Source organism: Crocodylus siamensis, chromosome 3, assembly GCF_052110815.1.
Source record: "Crocodylus siamensis isolate JL-2025a chromosome 3, ASM5211081v1, whole genome shotgun sequence".
NCBI classification, from domain to species: domain Eukaryota; kingdom Metazoa; phylum Chordata; order Crocodylia; family Crocodylidae; genus Crocodylus; species Crocodylus siamensis.
In genome coordinates, this window is record NC_143397.1 from 127,494,404 (window position 1) to 127,509,305 (window position 14,902).

Consider the following 14,902-nt stretch of genomic DNA (forward strand, 5'->3'; position numbering starts at 1 on the left):
AGACATGGGAGACAGTGTCGCTAAAAAAAATCAAGGTGCTTAGAAATTGATATCTTGACATGTTCCATGACTTTTCTAGGTATTGAGGTCAGACTGACCAGTCTGTAAATCCCAGGATCCTCCCCCTTCCCTTTTCTTTACAGATTGGCACTGTATTTACTGTTTTTCCAGTCATCACCCGAGATCTCACCTAATTTTGATGAGTTCTCAAAGGCAACAGCCAATGGTTTTAAAATGATTCAGCCAATTTCCTGAGAATTATAAGATGCATCTTGTACAGCCCTGCTGATTTGAGAACATCCAACTTCTCCAAGAAATCCCTACTCTGTTTTCCCAGTATGATACGCTGCTTATCTTCTCCCCTATCTGTGCTGCCAAGTGTATTCGTCAGCCAATAGCTGACCTCGATCAGTTATGACTGAAGTAAAAACATCATTTCAGAAGCTCTGAGGTACCTGATGCTGAGATTGCTACCAAGGTAGCAAGACCTGTCAGTTTAGTGGGTACCGCATAGCCTGTCTTGGAGGCTACCAGGACACTAGAAGACACCTCTCAAGCTTTCAGCCCTAAAAAGACTGAATTGGAGAATCACAAATGCAGTACCTCTTATGATTTGACCTATTAGGCATTGGAAATGATGATCTACATGGTGGCTCACTTCTTTTTCTGACTACTTTCTACCCATCAGATGTCAGTGTCAAAGCAGCGGTAAACGAACCAAAGTTGAGTAGATGCAACTGGGTGGTTCGGGCTGAATCTGAACTTACCTGGATATTAACAGTTTAACCAAATGGCCAATGCCAAGATGTACTAACATGATGGTAAGTACCATTGCCGCCAGCGTCCTCAGGGAGACCACCCACAAGAGGATCGCAAGGCAATCAACCGGACGTGACTTGGCCACCTTCCTCAAAGGCTCGCTGGACGGCAAGTTTGGCAGAGATGGTGGGAATTTTGCCTCCCTACGGAGCTGAGCCCGCAATGCCATGTGCCGCCTTGGGAAGCGCGTCAGCTGCACCTGGATTTGGACCGAGGAGTGCCAGGAGCTGGGAGTCTCCCGCAATCAGCCTCACGTGCCGATAGCGTCACCGTGACGTCCCGCACGAGGACCTTCCTGGAGCAGTTCCTGAAGGACACTATCCGCAGCCAGTACGCCAGTGACCGGAGGGACAAACCCGGTCAGGGCAAGGTCTTCAACGTCACCTCACAGTGAGACTCCAGCAACCACTTCATGCCCAGCAAAGCTTCACGTGCTTCGCAGACTGGCACTTCCCCCACCGCGCCCGCCTCAACTGCCTGCCTCTGAAAGGGGCCGCCCACTTCGGCCACTGGGACAAGAGGTGCCAACAGTGCAGCTACGCGGCAGAGACCCTCCTCCACATGCTGTGCAGTTGCTGGCTGCACGCCAGAGCCTGGCAGCTTCGCCACAATACTGTCCAGGACCGCCTGGTGAGGGCCATCCCAGCTGCAGCAGGGGAGATCTCCATGAACCGCACCGTCCCAGGCTGAGAGAACCAGACGTGCCCTGACACCACGATCACAAATGAAGAGGCCAAGAAGATTGTGATTGTGGACGCGATCATCCCCTTTGAGAACCACTGCCAAGCCTTCACCGACACCTGGGCTCACAAGCAGGAGAAGTATGCCCCACTGGCCGACATCCTAAGGGGCCGCAGCTATGACGTAACACAACTCATCATGGAAACGCTTGAAGCCTGGGACCCCAGTAACAAGAGCATCCTGTGTGCCTGCCGCATTTCCTACAGCTACGCCAAGCTGATGTGCTGTCCCATGCTGTCTGACAATCCGCTGGTCCTGTGACAGCTACGTGGAGCACATCATGGGCCACTACCAGTACACTGACCCCACCAGACTGACAGCCACTGGACCAGATTCAGAGAGGATTGCCTGAACCCCACTCTGCACCTGATGGACTTCACTTCAAGAAGAATCTTCGGGTGTAACAGGGTGGTCCATTGCTGAAGAGGACCCCCACGATGAGACTCTATATGGACTGAGAAACTTTCGTCAATCTACTTCCTCCACCATTGCGGACCACTGTACGGGTTTGTGTCTGTCTATTTTCTCTCTCAGCATCAGGAACCCCCTCCCTTCCCTTCCCTCACCCTCTCCAATGTGTTTTGGATTCATAACTCTTAACATCTACTAATAAAATTCAATCCCTCCTGGATTCTGATAAGTTGCCACTAGTTCTTAACAGACAAAGCATCATACAAGGTACAGAACTGTAATCCCAGAGATATTGTTTTGGCCACGCTGCTAACATCTCTTACAATAACCTATAAACTTGCTAGGCACAATCAGATCTGAGCTCACTACTAGGGACATCCTGACCATTGCTGCTGCACCAACAAGGATCAGAGCCAATAACACTTGCAACCCTACTTTGTTCTCCCTCCTCTTAGGTGTACTTCTGTCCCCCCCACAGGGTCTTCCTATTTGTCTTTCAGATTTTCCAAGACCAATTGCACTGCAGCATGATACGCTAAGATGGTGCATCCAGTTTTGCACAGCCTACCCAAAAAACAATGCACAGGACAATGCATGGGAGTGATCTGACCAAGCAGGAAGGAAGATGTCCCAAACTGAAGATTTAAGCCACAGCCCAGACCAACAGCTGTCATGACTGATTCGCTAGCTGAAGCCCACTCGTAACTGACCAGCTGCCTCATCCTGAAAAAGCGGTTTACTCCTGCTTTCACTGTCCACTCTTTGCCCATGCATCTTATTTAAGATAGAGAAAGTGACTATTTGTTCACAACTGAAAACTCAAACAGAACTGTTTCTTCCCCCTAAGCAGAAGTGATTGATAAAATGAGGTGCTACAGCTACACAATAAATTTACTGTCCTAGCAGCAGCACCATTGGGTGCTTTGCGCTGTTCCAAGAGGGTTCTTCTTAGCCAGCATCAAGTTCATGTAGCACTTCAGGCAGATTCATTACAGTTGCTGAGTGACAGGTCCATTTAGCATGCCTCCGGAACCATGCACACATGGCTACACTGCAACCAACAGTGTTACCACAGACGTGGTAATCTGTCCAAAGCAAGGAAACATGCATAAGGCACCACTCCTAGGATATTTAAGTTTACCATGTAGACATACCAAGAAACCAATCATCCTCTTTGAAAGAGGGACTTTTTAAATTTGTTACACAATTTCAGAATTGTTTGTGCATATTATATAACAATAACACCTCCCAACTTTGCTCTGAAATTCTATAGGCTGAAGAACAGTAAAACAGGTCACCCAACATTCACAAGTTTGCAGAACTACTAGAGGCAGGAGCTAAAGAACCAACTCAATATCTACACCTGTACATGAAAAGAGAACAGAACAAGCTACTGGAAAAGAACTAAACTGTCAAAATACCAAGGCCTAACAATTGCCTGTAACAAGTAGGACAGAATATTATTAAAGCAGAATCATAGAGGTAGGGCTGGAAGAGAGCTCCAGAGGTCATCTAATCCAACCTTCAGCCTGAGGCAGGACCATCCTTAGTCAAATCATCCTATACAAATCCATTATCTAACCTCACAGTAAAACTACAGTCAAACCTGACACAACAAAAGACATAACACCCTAACCTGCCACAAGTAAAGCAGGCTGACCACGGGAGCCAAGGTCTTGCTCCTGTAAAAGGCTGTTAATATGGGGTCAAGAGATCCCAGGAATATGGCTATGCGCCCCCTACAGAGGAAGAAAATCCCCACAGTCCACACTAATCTGACCAAGGTTAAATTCCTTCCTGAACCCAGGTATGGCAATCAGTCTGAACCCAAGTGGATAGACAAGGCCTTTTAGCCAGGAACCTCCAGCTTTAAGTCCCAACACAAACACTGGAATACCCCAGCCAAAATCCCCAACCTTGGCTGCAGCCAACATCCAGTGCCTCTGAGAAAGGCTTACAACTCCTCCCGCACCCTGTATCCCATGTAGTAGCAAGGTGGGAAAGGGGGGGAAATGGAAGGCGTGGGCACAGAATTCCCTTCCAGCCCCATGCGGCAACCAAAACCCAGAAACATGGGGAATTCCTATAGTATAACACAGGCTTAACCCCAACAAATGCCTGTCCAACCTCTCTAGTGATGGAGGGTCCACAACTATCTTAGGCAGTCTATTCCACTGTCTCAGTGCACAACTGTGAAGAAGTTTTTACCTAGATATTGAATCAAACCTCCTTTGCTGCAACTTTTAAGCCATTGTTTTGTGTCCTACTCTATGCAGCAAAAGAGAAATGAAGGTGTTTTCCCTCTTCCTTACGGCAGTCCTTCAAGTTTTTTAAGACTGCTACCAGGTCCCCTCTTAAGCACCTTTCCCTCCAGCTGAACATGCCCCTTCAAGCCTCTGTTTGTATGACTTCCCTTTATCATTTTTGCTGCCTGCCTCTGGATCCTAACTTCTCCATGTCCTTTTTTAAAATATGAAGCCCCAGCTGAATGCAATACTCTAGATGAGTGCAGAGTAGAGAAGCACTTTGATGTCCTGCATCTTGCACCCATGCATCCCAAAACCATATTTGCTTTTTGCATAGCTGCATAGCACTACAGACTCATATTGACCCTATAATCTACCAAGATGCACAGATCCTTTTCCATAGTGCTACCATATGGCCAGTTGTCACCCATTTTGTATTTGTATTTTTGAATATTCTTCCCTGAAATGTAGCACCTTGCTTTTGTCAGCACTGAACTTCTTCCTGTTAGCTTCAGCCGAGCTTTCCATTCTGTCAAGATCCTTTTGAATTGCGCTCCCATGCTTCAACATGTTCATAATCCTTCCCAGTGTCATGTCATCTGCAAATTTACTCAAGAAACTATGACAACATGCAAATAATGACTATGCTGAACAGCACTGGCTCAGGACAGACCCCTGTGGGGAAACCTCCTGCTATTGCAAGATGGATCCATTAATTATCCTTTGCTTTCAGCTGTGGAGCCAACTGTCTATTCACTTTATAGTAGTTTTGTCAAACCCACATTTCTCCAACTTACTTATGACAAGGTCAGGTGGGACTTTGTCAAAACAGGCTTGCTGAAGTCCAGATATATCATATCCACAGCATTCCCTTCATCAACCCAAGTAGTTACTCTGTCAAAGAAGATTAAGTTTGTTTGGCACAATCTGTTGTTCGTAAATCCATGCTGACTGCCTATGGTCAGCTTCTCCTCTTCCAGATGCTTACAAATGGCATCAGGATATGTTCCAGTAACTTCTTGGGTATTGAGGTGAGGCTAACCAGTCTGTAGTCTCCTGGGTTCTTCTGTTTGCTTTGTTTTAAAGATGGGCACTATGATGGCCCTTTTCCAGTTCTCTGGTACCTGGCCCATTTCGCACAACTTCGTGAAATTCATTCTGAGATCTCTGCCAGTTCCTTCAGTCCTCTGGGAGAAGTTCATCAGGCCTTGCTGACTTGAATTAATTCAGACCCACGAAAAGCTCTCTGACCGTCTCTTATTATCTCACTCATCAGCTTGTCCCCTTCTTCCTTATCCAGATAATCTTTACTGGCTGTAAAAGATGCCACTAAAACCCATCTGGGCCCTTGTGCATGTACACGCACCCCCCTCCCCGCCAAACACAGGCACTAGGAAAACATTCAAGCACCAAAGTCACTAGGTCCTGGAAAAGCCTCCTCAAGGCAGTCCCACTACTGAGCTGCTTATCTCAGAGCAACTGCTCTCTGCTTATGAAGAAAGAACTGGGAACTAGAAAGAGCTTATAGCAGGATGTTATGGCAGATGAAACTAGAGACAATTTGTTAGGAGTAGATAAATGAGTTTTAGAAAAGGAGAGTGTTTAGTCAATAAATATTTGTTGTGAAAAATCCTAGAAAATGTACTCTGGTACCAAATGCCAATCATTACCTTTGATGACTTCAAAAAGCCCCTGCTGAGTCTTGACAGAGACAGCTTATAGAAGTTAATAGCTAGCTACACAATATTACAGAAGACAATTAGAGAATTACTAAGCCTTACCTATATAAAAGTGGATTAAACAACAACAGGATGGTTTATGATAGTGACAGGAGTCAGTCAAGGATAAATATCATCATTTCTGCTTTTTGGACTGGCTCCATTGGAACCTGAATACTTAAATTTCTATGGACGAGACCACCTTCCTCTCAGTTTCTACATATAAACATACAAATGCAAACGAGCTGCCAGAAGACAGTACAGTGTTTCAGCAAAGACCAGCAACGTGGTAACACAAATGAAAAACAGACCCAATATAACTGGTGATGAACAAAAGAAAAAAAATGTTAAAAAAAAAAACTTAGCTATCATGTTGGTCAGTAACAGCAGACAACAACACAGAAATGACAACAAAAGGAATAGGGAAGGCAACTGGATATGTGAATGGGTTAAGTTGTGTCTGGAGCAACAAAAGCTGCTCAGTCCATAAAAGGATGAAGCTATTCACCAGCATAACAGAGATGCTGGTACACAGAGCAGAACCATGGCTATTGTTAACAACCCTTGTGGCAAAAATAGATACTTTTCACTCGTAGCCACCACAAAAAAACTATTAAAAGCTACCTGGGCAGACAGAATTACAACTCTAGAAATGCAATAAAAAACATGCTAGATGCTAACAGCTTAATAAAGAAAAGGTGGTGAAATATAGCTCAAAAATATAGAAAGAATGGAAGCACACAAAATCACAAGACAAACATTCAAACTGGAAACAAGGAGAGAAAGAGAGGCCAAAGACTACCATGAACATCACTGCAATATTAAGGGTGCAAATGAGCCAGGGATCAACTGGGGTGAAGCAGAAGAATAGGCAAGAGACTACAGTTTAATAAAAACCTGTCCATTTGCACCACAAGACCCAAGAAGAACAGAAATGTCCCTTTACAGACAGAAGGAGTAAGGATAACTACACTCTTGAAGAAAAGTGCAAATACATATACAGCATGAGGGAAGCATAAAATCTAAAACCAAAAAGGCACATACCACCCTTGAAAAACAAGATTGCTAAACCAAACCATACCTTCCTTAAGCAAGCTGTAACAGAAAAGACGGGCTCTTTCCAAATCTCCAAACTGCCGACAGATTCCTATGTATACTCGGCAGAGAGCATGTATGACACTGTGTTCCAAGGATGTCTTCTCAGTCTTAAGCTTATTGAGAACAGTATGCAGCAGCAGGTCTGCTAAATGCTGTAACAAGCAAAAGCAATTACCTGTTAGTAAAAATAACCAAGCTATATTGGAGAGTAGGTGACAAATAAACATGAACGTAAACTCTGTACACGAAATAGCATGCTCCTTGTAACCATATTAAGAAGGTACATGGTGAGATAAGCAATGATTTTAAAGACATACAAACACAAATACCTGAGGTCCTCACAACAGGCCTATCAGAATAAGTATTATTATAACAAAGAAGCAAAGTGACTTTATGGTTCTTTAAAAATATTTTTTAGAAATGTTCAAATGTTTAGATGACACAGACCTATGGTATTATCCCATGAAAAAGGACTGGTACAAAAGATTGCAGCCAATGATAAACAATGATAAAAACTGAGATGGTAACCTTTTAGGTACCTTTCCGAAAAGGGCCAAGATACTCCAATCAACACCAGGTTATAGATTCACAAAGATTTCATCTTTTTGTGATGCTCCACCCTATGGGTTGATAAATGGCCTAATAGGGACTACAACCTTAAGAGGAAATCGGAGTCATTACAGTATCTCTACTATAACATTAGAGAAGTTATTAATGTGCATTTCAGGACTAGGAGCTGCCCTTCCCCAATTCTAGCCATTTGAAAATCTTTATCTCATGATACTAAATGGACTGAACAGAGGGTGAGCTGTTGTGACATAACCAAATAAACTGTCCAGTGTAATATCTTTTGTAAGAGGAAGAATCAGGCCACAGATTTACAGAGGGAAACTTAAGTATTTCATAAATACTTTTGCTATCCACCAGAATAAAAGTTTAGAGAAAAAGAACTAACCATGCTAACTCTGGTATTTATAACCGTCAGGAAAATGAGCACACCAATGGATGCAGCGGTGTGTGGATACTGAAGGAACAAATATTTAACAGTAATGTCTTGAAACTTAAAATTAGTCTAAAGTCTTAATTTTTTTTTCTGTTTAAATTTACAGCTTTACAAAGTACTTGCTGGCCTCACCATCTCAACAGCACAAATACCATCATTACAGAGAACCTAAATTTTCAACTTCAAGTTTTCACTTTCAGGACAATTACATTCTCTTCATCTGAACAAATACAGCTACTGGAACACAAAATTCAAAGATATGCCACATACCTTGTTTGCAACGCCAAATTCATAGACAATGTCCTTCTCTTCATTTCTCATTACTGGGACCTTTGAAATATTGCCTACATGCACATGGCTCCGTATGACAGGAAACAGGTCAAAACAGGATTCAGAAATTTTCTTCAGTGCCAAAGACACAGCTTTGCTGTCAGGATCAATAATCTTCTCTACTGATGAAGATATTTCTGAACTAGAGTTCCCTACAGACTGACTGATTTCAAAATTGTTGAGGCACATAGTTTTACCCACACCACTCTGTACTTCGCTACTGAAGTCTCCTTTAGCTTTATTTGCAACCTCTTCCTTATCATTAGTTTCCAATCTGGGTGACTCACTATCTAGACGCAGCCTCTTAGCGCTTCTTGGCATAGATGTTGACAATGTTCTTTTCCCAATTTGATTCAATGAGCTGGTACATGGCTGCTGATTCCCCAGATCTGTCTGCTGATCTCTGTTGCTGTCAGGTTTCGAGCTGCTTCCCGTTTTAACAAAAGCAGTGGATGTAGAAGCAATTGTTTTGAACCCAGTAATCTGATTCACAGGCCCTGGGAGATTTTTGGAGTCTGAAGGGGCACATCTATTGAGCTGAATATTACCTTTGAGGATGTTGAGTGTTCTTGCCCTTGCTGAAAGCTCTGGATACATAGTGTCCAGTATTTTCACAGAGTTTTCCTGAGGAACGCCTGGAGCACCACTACCAGATGCAGATAGTGGAAGTCGCCCTGGTACAGGAAGTGCATGCTTTGGCGTGGCAGCACAAAACTGCAAAGGCGAGGACAGGATTCTTCGACATACAGTGGTTTCTGAGGGTGATGGAGTGCAAGTCCTAGGGGGAGATCTGCGTTTTGGGGTATCTGCCAACGGAGAGACAAGCGGAGGAATTGGAATATCACGTAGTGGGGATATTAGATCATCAAGAGGAGATGGCAGAGAGGACTGACTAGCTGAAGTCATCATTGGGGAAGCAGGCCGTACTGTTCTTGGAGGAGTAGCTTTCAAAGGCAAAAGCAGGGGAGGAAGAGGTGGGCCCATCTCCTGTCGAATTTTATTGAGGGTCTCAGATGAGCATCTGCTAGGTGTGGAAGCATCAGTATTTGCAAGAACTTGCTGGGTTAGTTGGACTTGCAAAGTTTTCTTTTTCCCTTTACCTTGAGATAACCTCTGCGAAAACTTGCCCTGGCTGTCCCGGTCTATCATCTTGGCTGAATCTTTTATGATTTTTGACGGTTCTTGGGCTTTCTGCTTTGATCTGCTGCTCTTTTGGGGTGCAAGATCTACAGATGACTCTAGTTCTATAGCAGGTGAGTTTTCCAATATTGTTTCTTGTGACTCCAAATTTTGATATTCAGCTTGCGGGTCAGAAACAGCACACAACATGGCTGGATTCTGAGAGCTTTTGACAGAAATGTTTTCTCTTTTGCTTTTTTGAAAATCTGTCTGTTGAAAAGAAGTGCCACTGTTGATACCATCCTGCAATGCTCTAGTATTGCAGTCTGCCAAGCTAAAAGCAGCATGAGTTTCTTCCTGTTTATCATTTAGTTCTTCACCAGGCACAGGTGCTTCTATGCCAGCCTCATGTGGCACACTTTGCTCAACATTTGATCCAAGTTCTTCATTGCCTTTTCTTTCTAACAAGTCAGCAGATGTGAAAAGTGCTGCATCTAACTTACTATTTTTTATAACACTTTTATAAATTTTAGAGCATTTGGCTAGTAGCTGGTGTGGCAATAAATTAGTTTCTAAAGTACTTGGTTTAGTTGGAATCTCTTCTGATGCCTCATCTCTTAGCGAATTCTTCTCATTGTCAGAGGACCACCCAACTGCATTTGAATTTTCTTCATGTTCAGGAGCCTTTTCAGTATTCGCATCAGTATGGAACACAGTTTCACATGTCATGGAAAGCTTACTTTTAGAGTCACTCACACCTGTGAAATACGTTACCTCCTTTGTCATACTTGGAGAGTGATTAGTTTTACAAGGTATGACCATATCCATTAGCATATTTACCTTTAATTGTTTATCACTCTCATTATTTTCTGTGTGCAGTGTAGAAGGGTCAAACACTTGGTGGTCATCAACAGTCATGTGAATTTGTGACAGGTCCTCTACTGAGGTCCTAGAAGTGTTCGATTCTTCCTTGAACACTGAAAAGCTATCATAGTGTTTGGCGTATTTAACCTTTCTTAAAGGATAGTCTTCTTCTGCAGATCCATTGGCCTCCTCTTGAAACTCAGGAGTTTCTGTTGAAGTTCTGTCCTCATCTTTATCAGACTCCCCAAGACTGTTCAAGTCTTTGTCCTTTTCCTCAGTCATTACTTCAGTAACAGGATATTCTATGGGACTCTCCATCTGCCTTTCAGAGCACAGAGGTTTCTCTCTGTAAATGGAAGAAGTTTCTTTTGTTCTACAAATGTGTGTGTCAACTTCCCTTAGGATAGACATCCCATGAACTCCTCCTTCAAAAACTAACTTAGTTTCCTCTTGTGCATGGTTACCACTGTCAGTAGAACTTGCACCCAAAACCTCTAAAGTTACTAATGGTTTTTGAGGTTCCTCAAGCTGCACTTTAACAGTCTGTATGTTATTTTTATTTGCATATTCATTAATGGGGCACACAAGTTGTTTGCATTCATTTTCTTTGTCATTAGGTACAGCCTCCTTGCCATTCGCATCTGCCAAAGACTGATTATATGCAAACTGGATACTGCTATCATAATCTATTTCATTATTTCGAGCTACAGTGGAAGCAGCATCTGGTGTGATACAGTCTTTGACAGAATCGTCTGTGCTGTTAGTGTTAAAATCGTGGTGATTCTGTTGAAGACTGAGAGTAAAACCAGCAGGAGCTGCTGTAGCCTCTGAACCAATTTTCACTGTGCTAGAAGAGTTCGCCTCTTCAGTAACTACATTTCTTCCCAACAAAATACCTTGCTTAGACAAAGCTAGCTCTTTTTCAGCATTCTCTTCTGAGGCAACCTGGTCTGGGGCATCTGAAATCTCACCTCTTTCATTCATTTTCTCCCCATCTCTCTCTTCCAGATCAGTCGAATTGTTGTTGCAGATCTCAATCACCATTTCCTCAGGTGATTTGTCACTTAATTTCTCATTTATTCTACTGCACTGAAAATTTTCAACAACTGAAAATGAACGTACAGCTTTTAAAGGCTGCGCCTGAGAGGTATGTTCATTTTCTGTTACAACACAGTTTGCCATACCGATTTTCTCAGTCTCTAATAGCTGACTACTTTTCTCTCTAACATATCCCACTTTAAATTCTAAATGTTCCATTTTAATTTCCTGACGTTCAAATACTTTTATTGTTTCAGACAACTTGTGTTCCAGTTCACCAAACATATCTTCAACGTGTTTGGTTTCACTAGTCTGTCCTACAACATGTTTATTTGGGTCCATCTCCTGGGGTTCCACTGCCTCATTTTCTCCATTTATAATGCAGACTGGGTTTGGTGATGCAGGTAAAATTTCAAAATCTGACTTCTTTTGCAGCAATATACCAACATCTTTTTGTTTGTGTTCTAATTTAGCTTGCAAACATCCCTCCTCCTGTACCTCCAGCAATTCTCCACTTTCAACATGGCGAGATTCAGAACATGTAGCTATTTCTAAAACATTTTTCCCATTCATTGAATTGCCAGAGAAACCTTTCTGCTCAGAGTTCATTACATTCACCTCAGTGCTCAGCAATCCAGTTTTGAGCTGTTCACCCTCTCCTCCTTTTGTAGAAAGGGAGGAAGCAGATCCACCTGCAATGGCATTTGCCTCTTCCAAAGACAGTGAATTTTTGCTTACTTCAGTTGTATTCCCCTCAGAGCTCAGCTCTCCAGTTCTGAGCTGTTCACCCTCTCCCTCTTTTGTAGAAAGAGAAGCAGCAGTTCCACCTACATCTGCAATGGCATTAGCCTCATCCAAAGACAGTGAATTTCTGTTTACTTCAGTGGCAGAAACAAAAGCACTAGCCTTTTCCAGTCCACACTCTTCAATTACTTCAGGCTCTTTAGACTGTACAAGTAGTTCCTCCAGTCTCTCTTTATTGCTGAATTTTTCTTCTGAACACTGAGATTCAATGGCAGTATCTTTAGTTTCAGTGTCTATTTCAGTCTTCATAAATGTTTCTTCCCCATTATACTGCCACACCTCATCACTCTCCACTCCAGAAAAGCTTTTAGGATTAGTGAAGTTAGATGCCAAATCTTCCTCTTCAGGATACTGTGTTTTATCTTCAGTTTCTACATGGAGTTCTTCTGCTATTACTTTCTTCCCGTTTGTTATTTGCTCAACATGGTCTTCTAGGCCAAGTACTGCATTTACTACATTCAATTCTCTTTTTATGTCTTTGGATTCATTTTCAACCATTTCACTCTCCATCTCATTAGCCTCTTCCTCAAAACATTCGTTCTCAACTGCAACAACAGATTTCTGAGGTGATGAGGGAACACCGTCCTTTGGAATAGGTGATAGTTTGGGGGTAGCTACTTTTCCAGGTAATTCATCTTCCCCCACTTCCATTAATTTACTAGACCTTTCTTGCAAATGCTCAGAACTGGCTACTGTATTCGTATGTGAAACTACATCTTTCTCTGTTTGCACTGCTCCATTAGAATTTTCTTGTAAGTGTTCAAAATTAAATGGCATGTGCTCAGTTGAAGAAGCTTTGTCTTCAGTTTGCACCCCCTCATCATCGATCATCTTCTCTTCAATGACTTTTGATGTAGGCATCACCACCTGCACTGTTGTACCAGTTTCAATTTCCATATTTTCAATCTGCTCTGCTAAAATCTGTTCAGCTTCCATACTTTCAACCTTCTCCTCTAAAAGTTCATTTACCATTGTGTCCATACTTGAAATAACCATCTGGGTTTGCTTCACTTCAGCATCTCTCCCAGTTATGAGCAAATTCTTTGCTGTGAAAAGATTACTATAAATTGATGTTTCTTCAGTCACTCTCAATTTACGTGAAGTTTCTGTATCATGATCTGGTTCATATGTCTCTTGTATGTTGGTTTCCTCCTTCAAACTGACATAACACTCTTCTAAGCTTTTTTCCAAAATATTTTCCACTGTTTGAGCATAATGGTCAATTTCCTCATCACTGGAATCAGTGAAATCTCCAAATAATGTATCCTTTAATGAAAAAAGAAAAGAATGAATAATTTAAATAGCAGTTTTTCAAATTAAGCCTATGTTCCATGACTATTAGGTATTTCTTTAAAGTGAATGTATTTACTGGCAGCACTGTGAATTTATGCCATATAGTAAGGCTGTGCAAAGCTTCGGTCACTGATTTGATTCAGCCGAGATTCAGCCCAATTCAGCCGCCGAGTTTCCAAATCTGAATCAAATCAGCAGACACTTTAATCTCTCTGAATAGAATCAGAAACCCTTCAAATCGCTTCAGAGAGATTCGATGATTCAGACATAGATACAGCTTTAAATCTTTTTTCTACATACCTCAAGATACCAGGCGGCTCATGAACACTGAGATGGTGGGGCAGATGAAGCGTCCCACGGAAACACAGTGTGGGGGTCCGCAGTGCGCTGAGCAGCGGACCTGGAAATGGACCTGAAGCACTTCCAGTCCACTTCTGGGCCCAATGGCGAATGCATGGGGAACCCCTCCCCCTCCCAGTGACTGGTGCCTTCTGGGGAGGAGGGGGCGGGTGGTGGAGGGCACCCAGGGTCCCTCCATGGCTGACTAGTGAGCCAGGGGGGTGTCCCCCGCACACTTGGCCGCAGACCCAGAAATGGACAGGAAGTACTTCCAGTCCACTTCAGGGTTCGCCGAGCACACACAGGGGGCCCCCAGCACGCTCCTGTGGGACGCTTCATCCGCCCCAGCATCACATTCACGAGCCGGCCCTGGTACCTTGAGGTATGTAGAAAAAACATTTAAAGCTGTGTCTATAGCCAAATCTGCTGATTCAGAGAATTGGTATCAAAGCACTCTCCCCGATTTAAGCCGAATCTGAATTCGAATCAAATGTGGTCCGTTTCGCACACCCCTACCATATAGCCATTTAAACAGTTACCAGTTAGTAAAAAAACAATTCTCTATCAATGTTCTTTAATAATGGGCTAGCAAGAGTACCTATATGGAAAAAAACAGCTCAACTTTTGTCCCCATCTATACTCTAAATGGCAGAAAACATCCATTATTGAAAACTGAGAAAGTTTTAAAAGAGCAACAAGGAAAGGGAGGGGAGAAAGGACTACTTCCTAACAATAGTAAAGCAGCAAGGCTTACAAAGTAGCTGGAGGCAAAACTCTTAAATCTCATTCCATAAAGTTAAGTGATTAAAATTAGCACTTGTGCACACATCTCTGTGCATTAAAATAGCAGTGACAGCAATTATTTGCCCATAGTAAGTCATTTGACATGCTTATAGTACATAATAGAAAATGGTCTCCCCTTTCACAATGACATACTTTACAAGAACTCACAGAAAAAAAATGATCAATTAAATTTTAATTTAAACACTGTGATAAAGTCACTTCAAAATGCATAAACAGAAATAATGATATGTTAGATAAGCCTATGAAACCTTTATGTTTGCTGTATAGGAGAAGAC

General features: G+C 42.7%; 1 protein-coding gene across 2 annotated transcripts in view; it reads right to left on the reverse strand.

Annotated features, from left to right (window-relative positions):
* Nucleotides 1-14,902, reverse strand: part of ICE1 (interactor of little elongation complex ELL subunit 1) — a 57,663-nt gene that overhangs the window by 18,981 nt on the left and 23,780 nt on the right. For both annotated transcript variants that reach the window (XM_090039161.1, XM_090039160.1), the window contains exons 14-15: nucleotides 8,307-13,457; nucleotides 7,017-7,185 (exon numbers count right to left, since the gene is read on the reverse strand). In XM_090039161.1, the coding sequence (XP_089895287.1) occupies nucleotides 7,017-7,185; nucleotides 8,307-13,457 (5,320 nt within the window). The remainder of the gene's footprint in view (nucleotides 1-7,016; nucleotides 7,186-8,306; nucleotides 13,458-14,902) is intronic.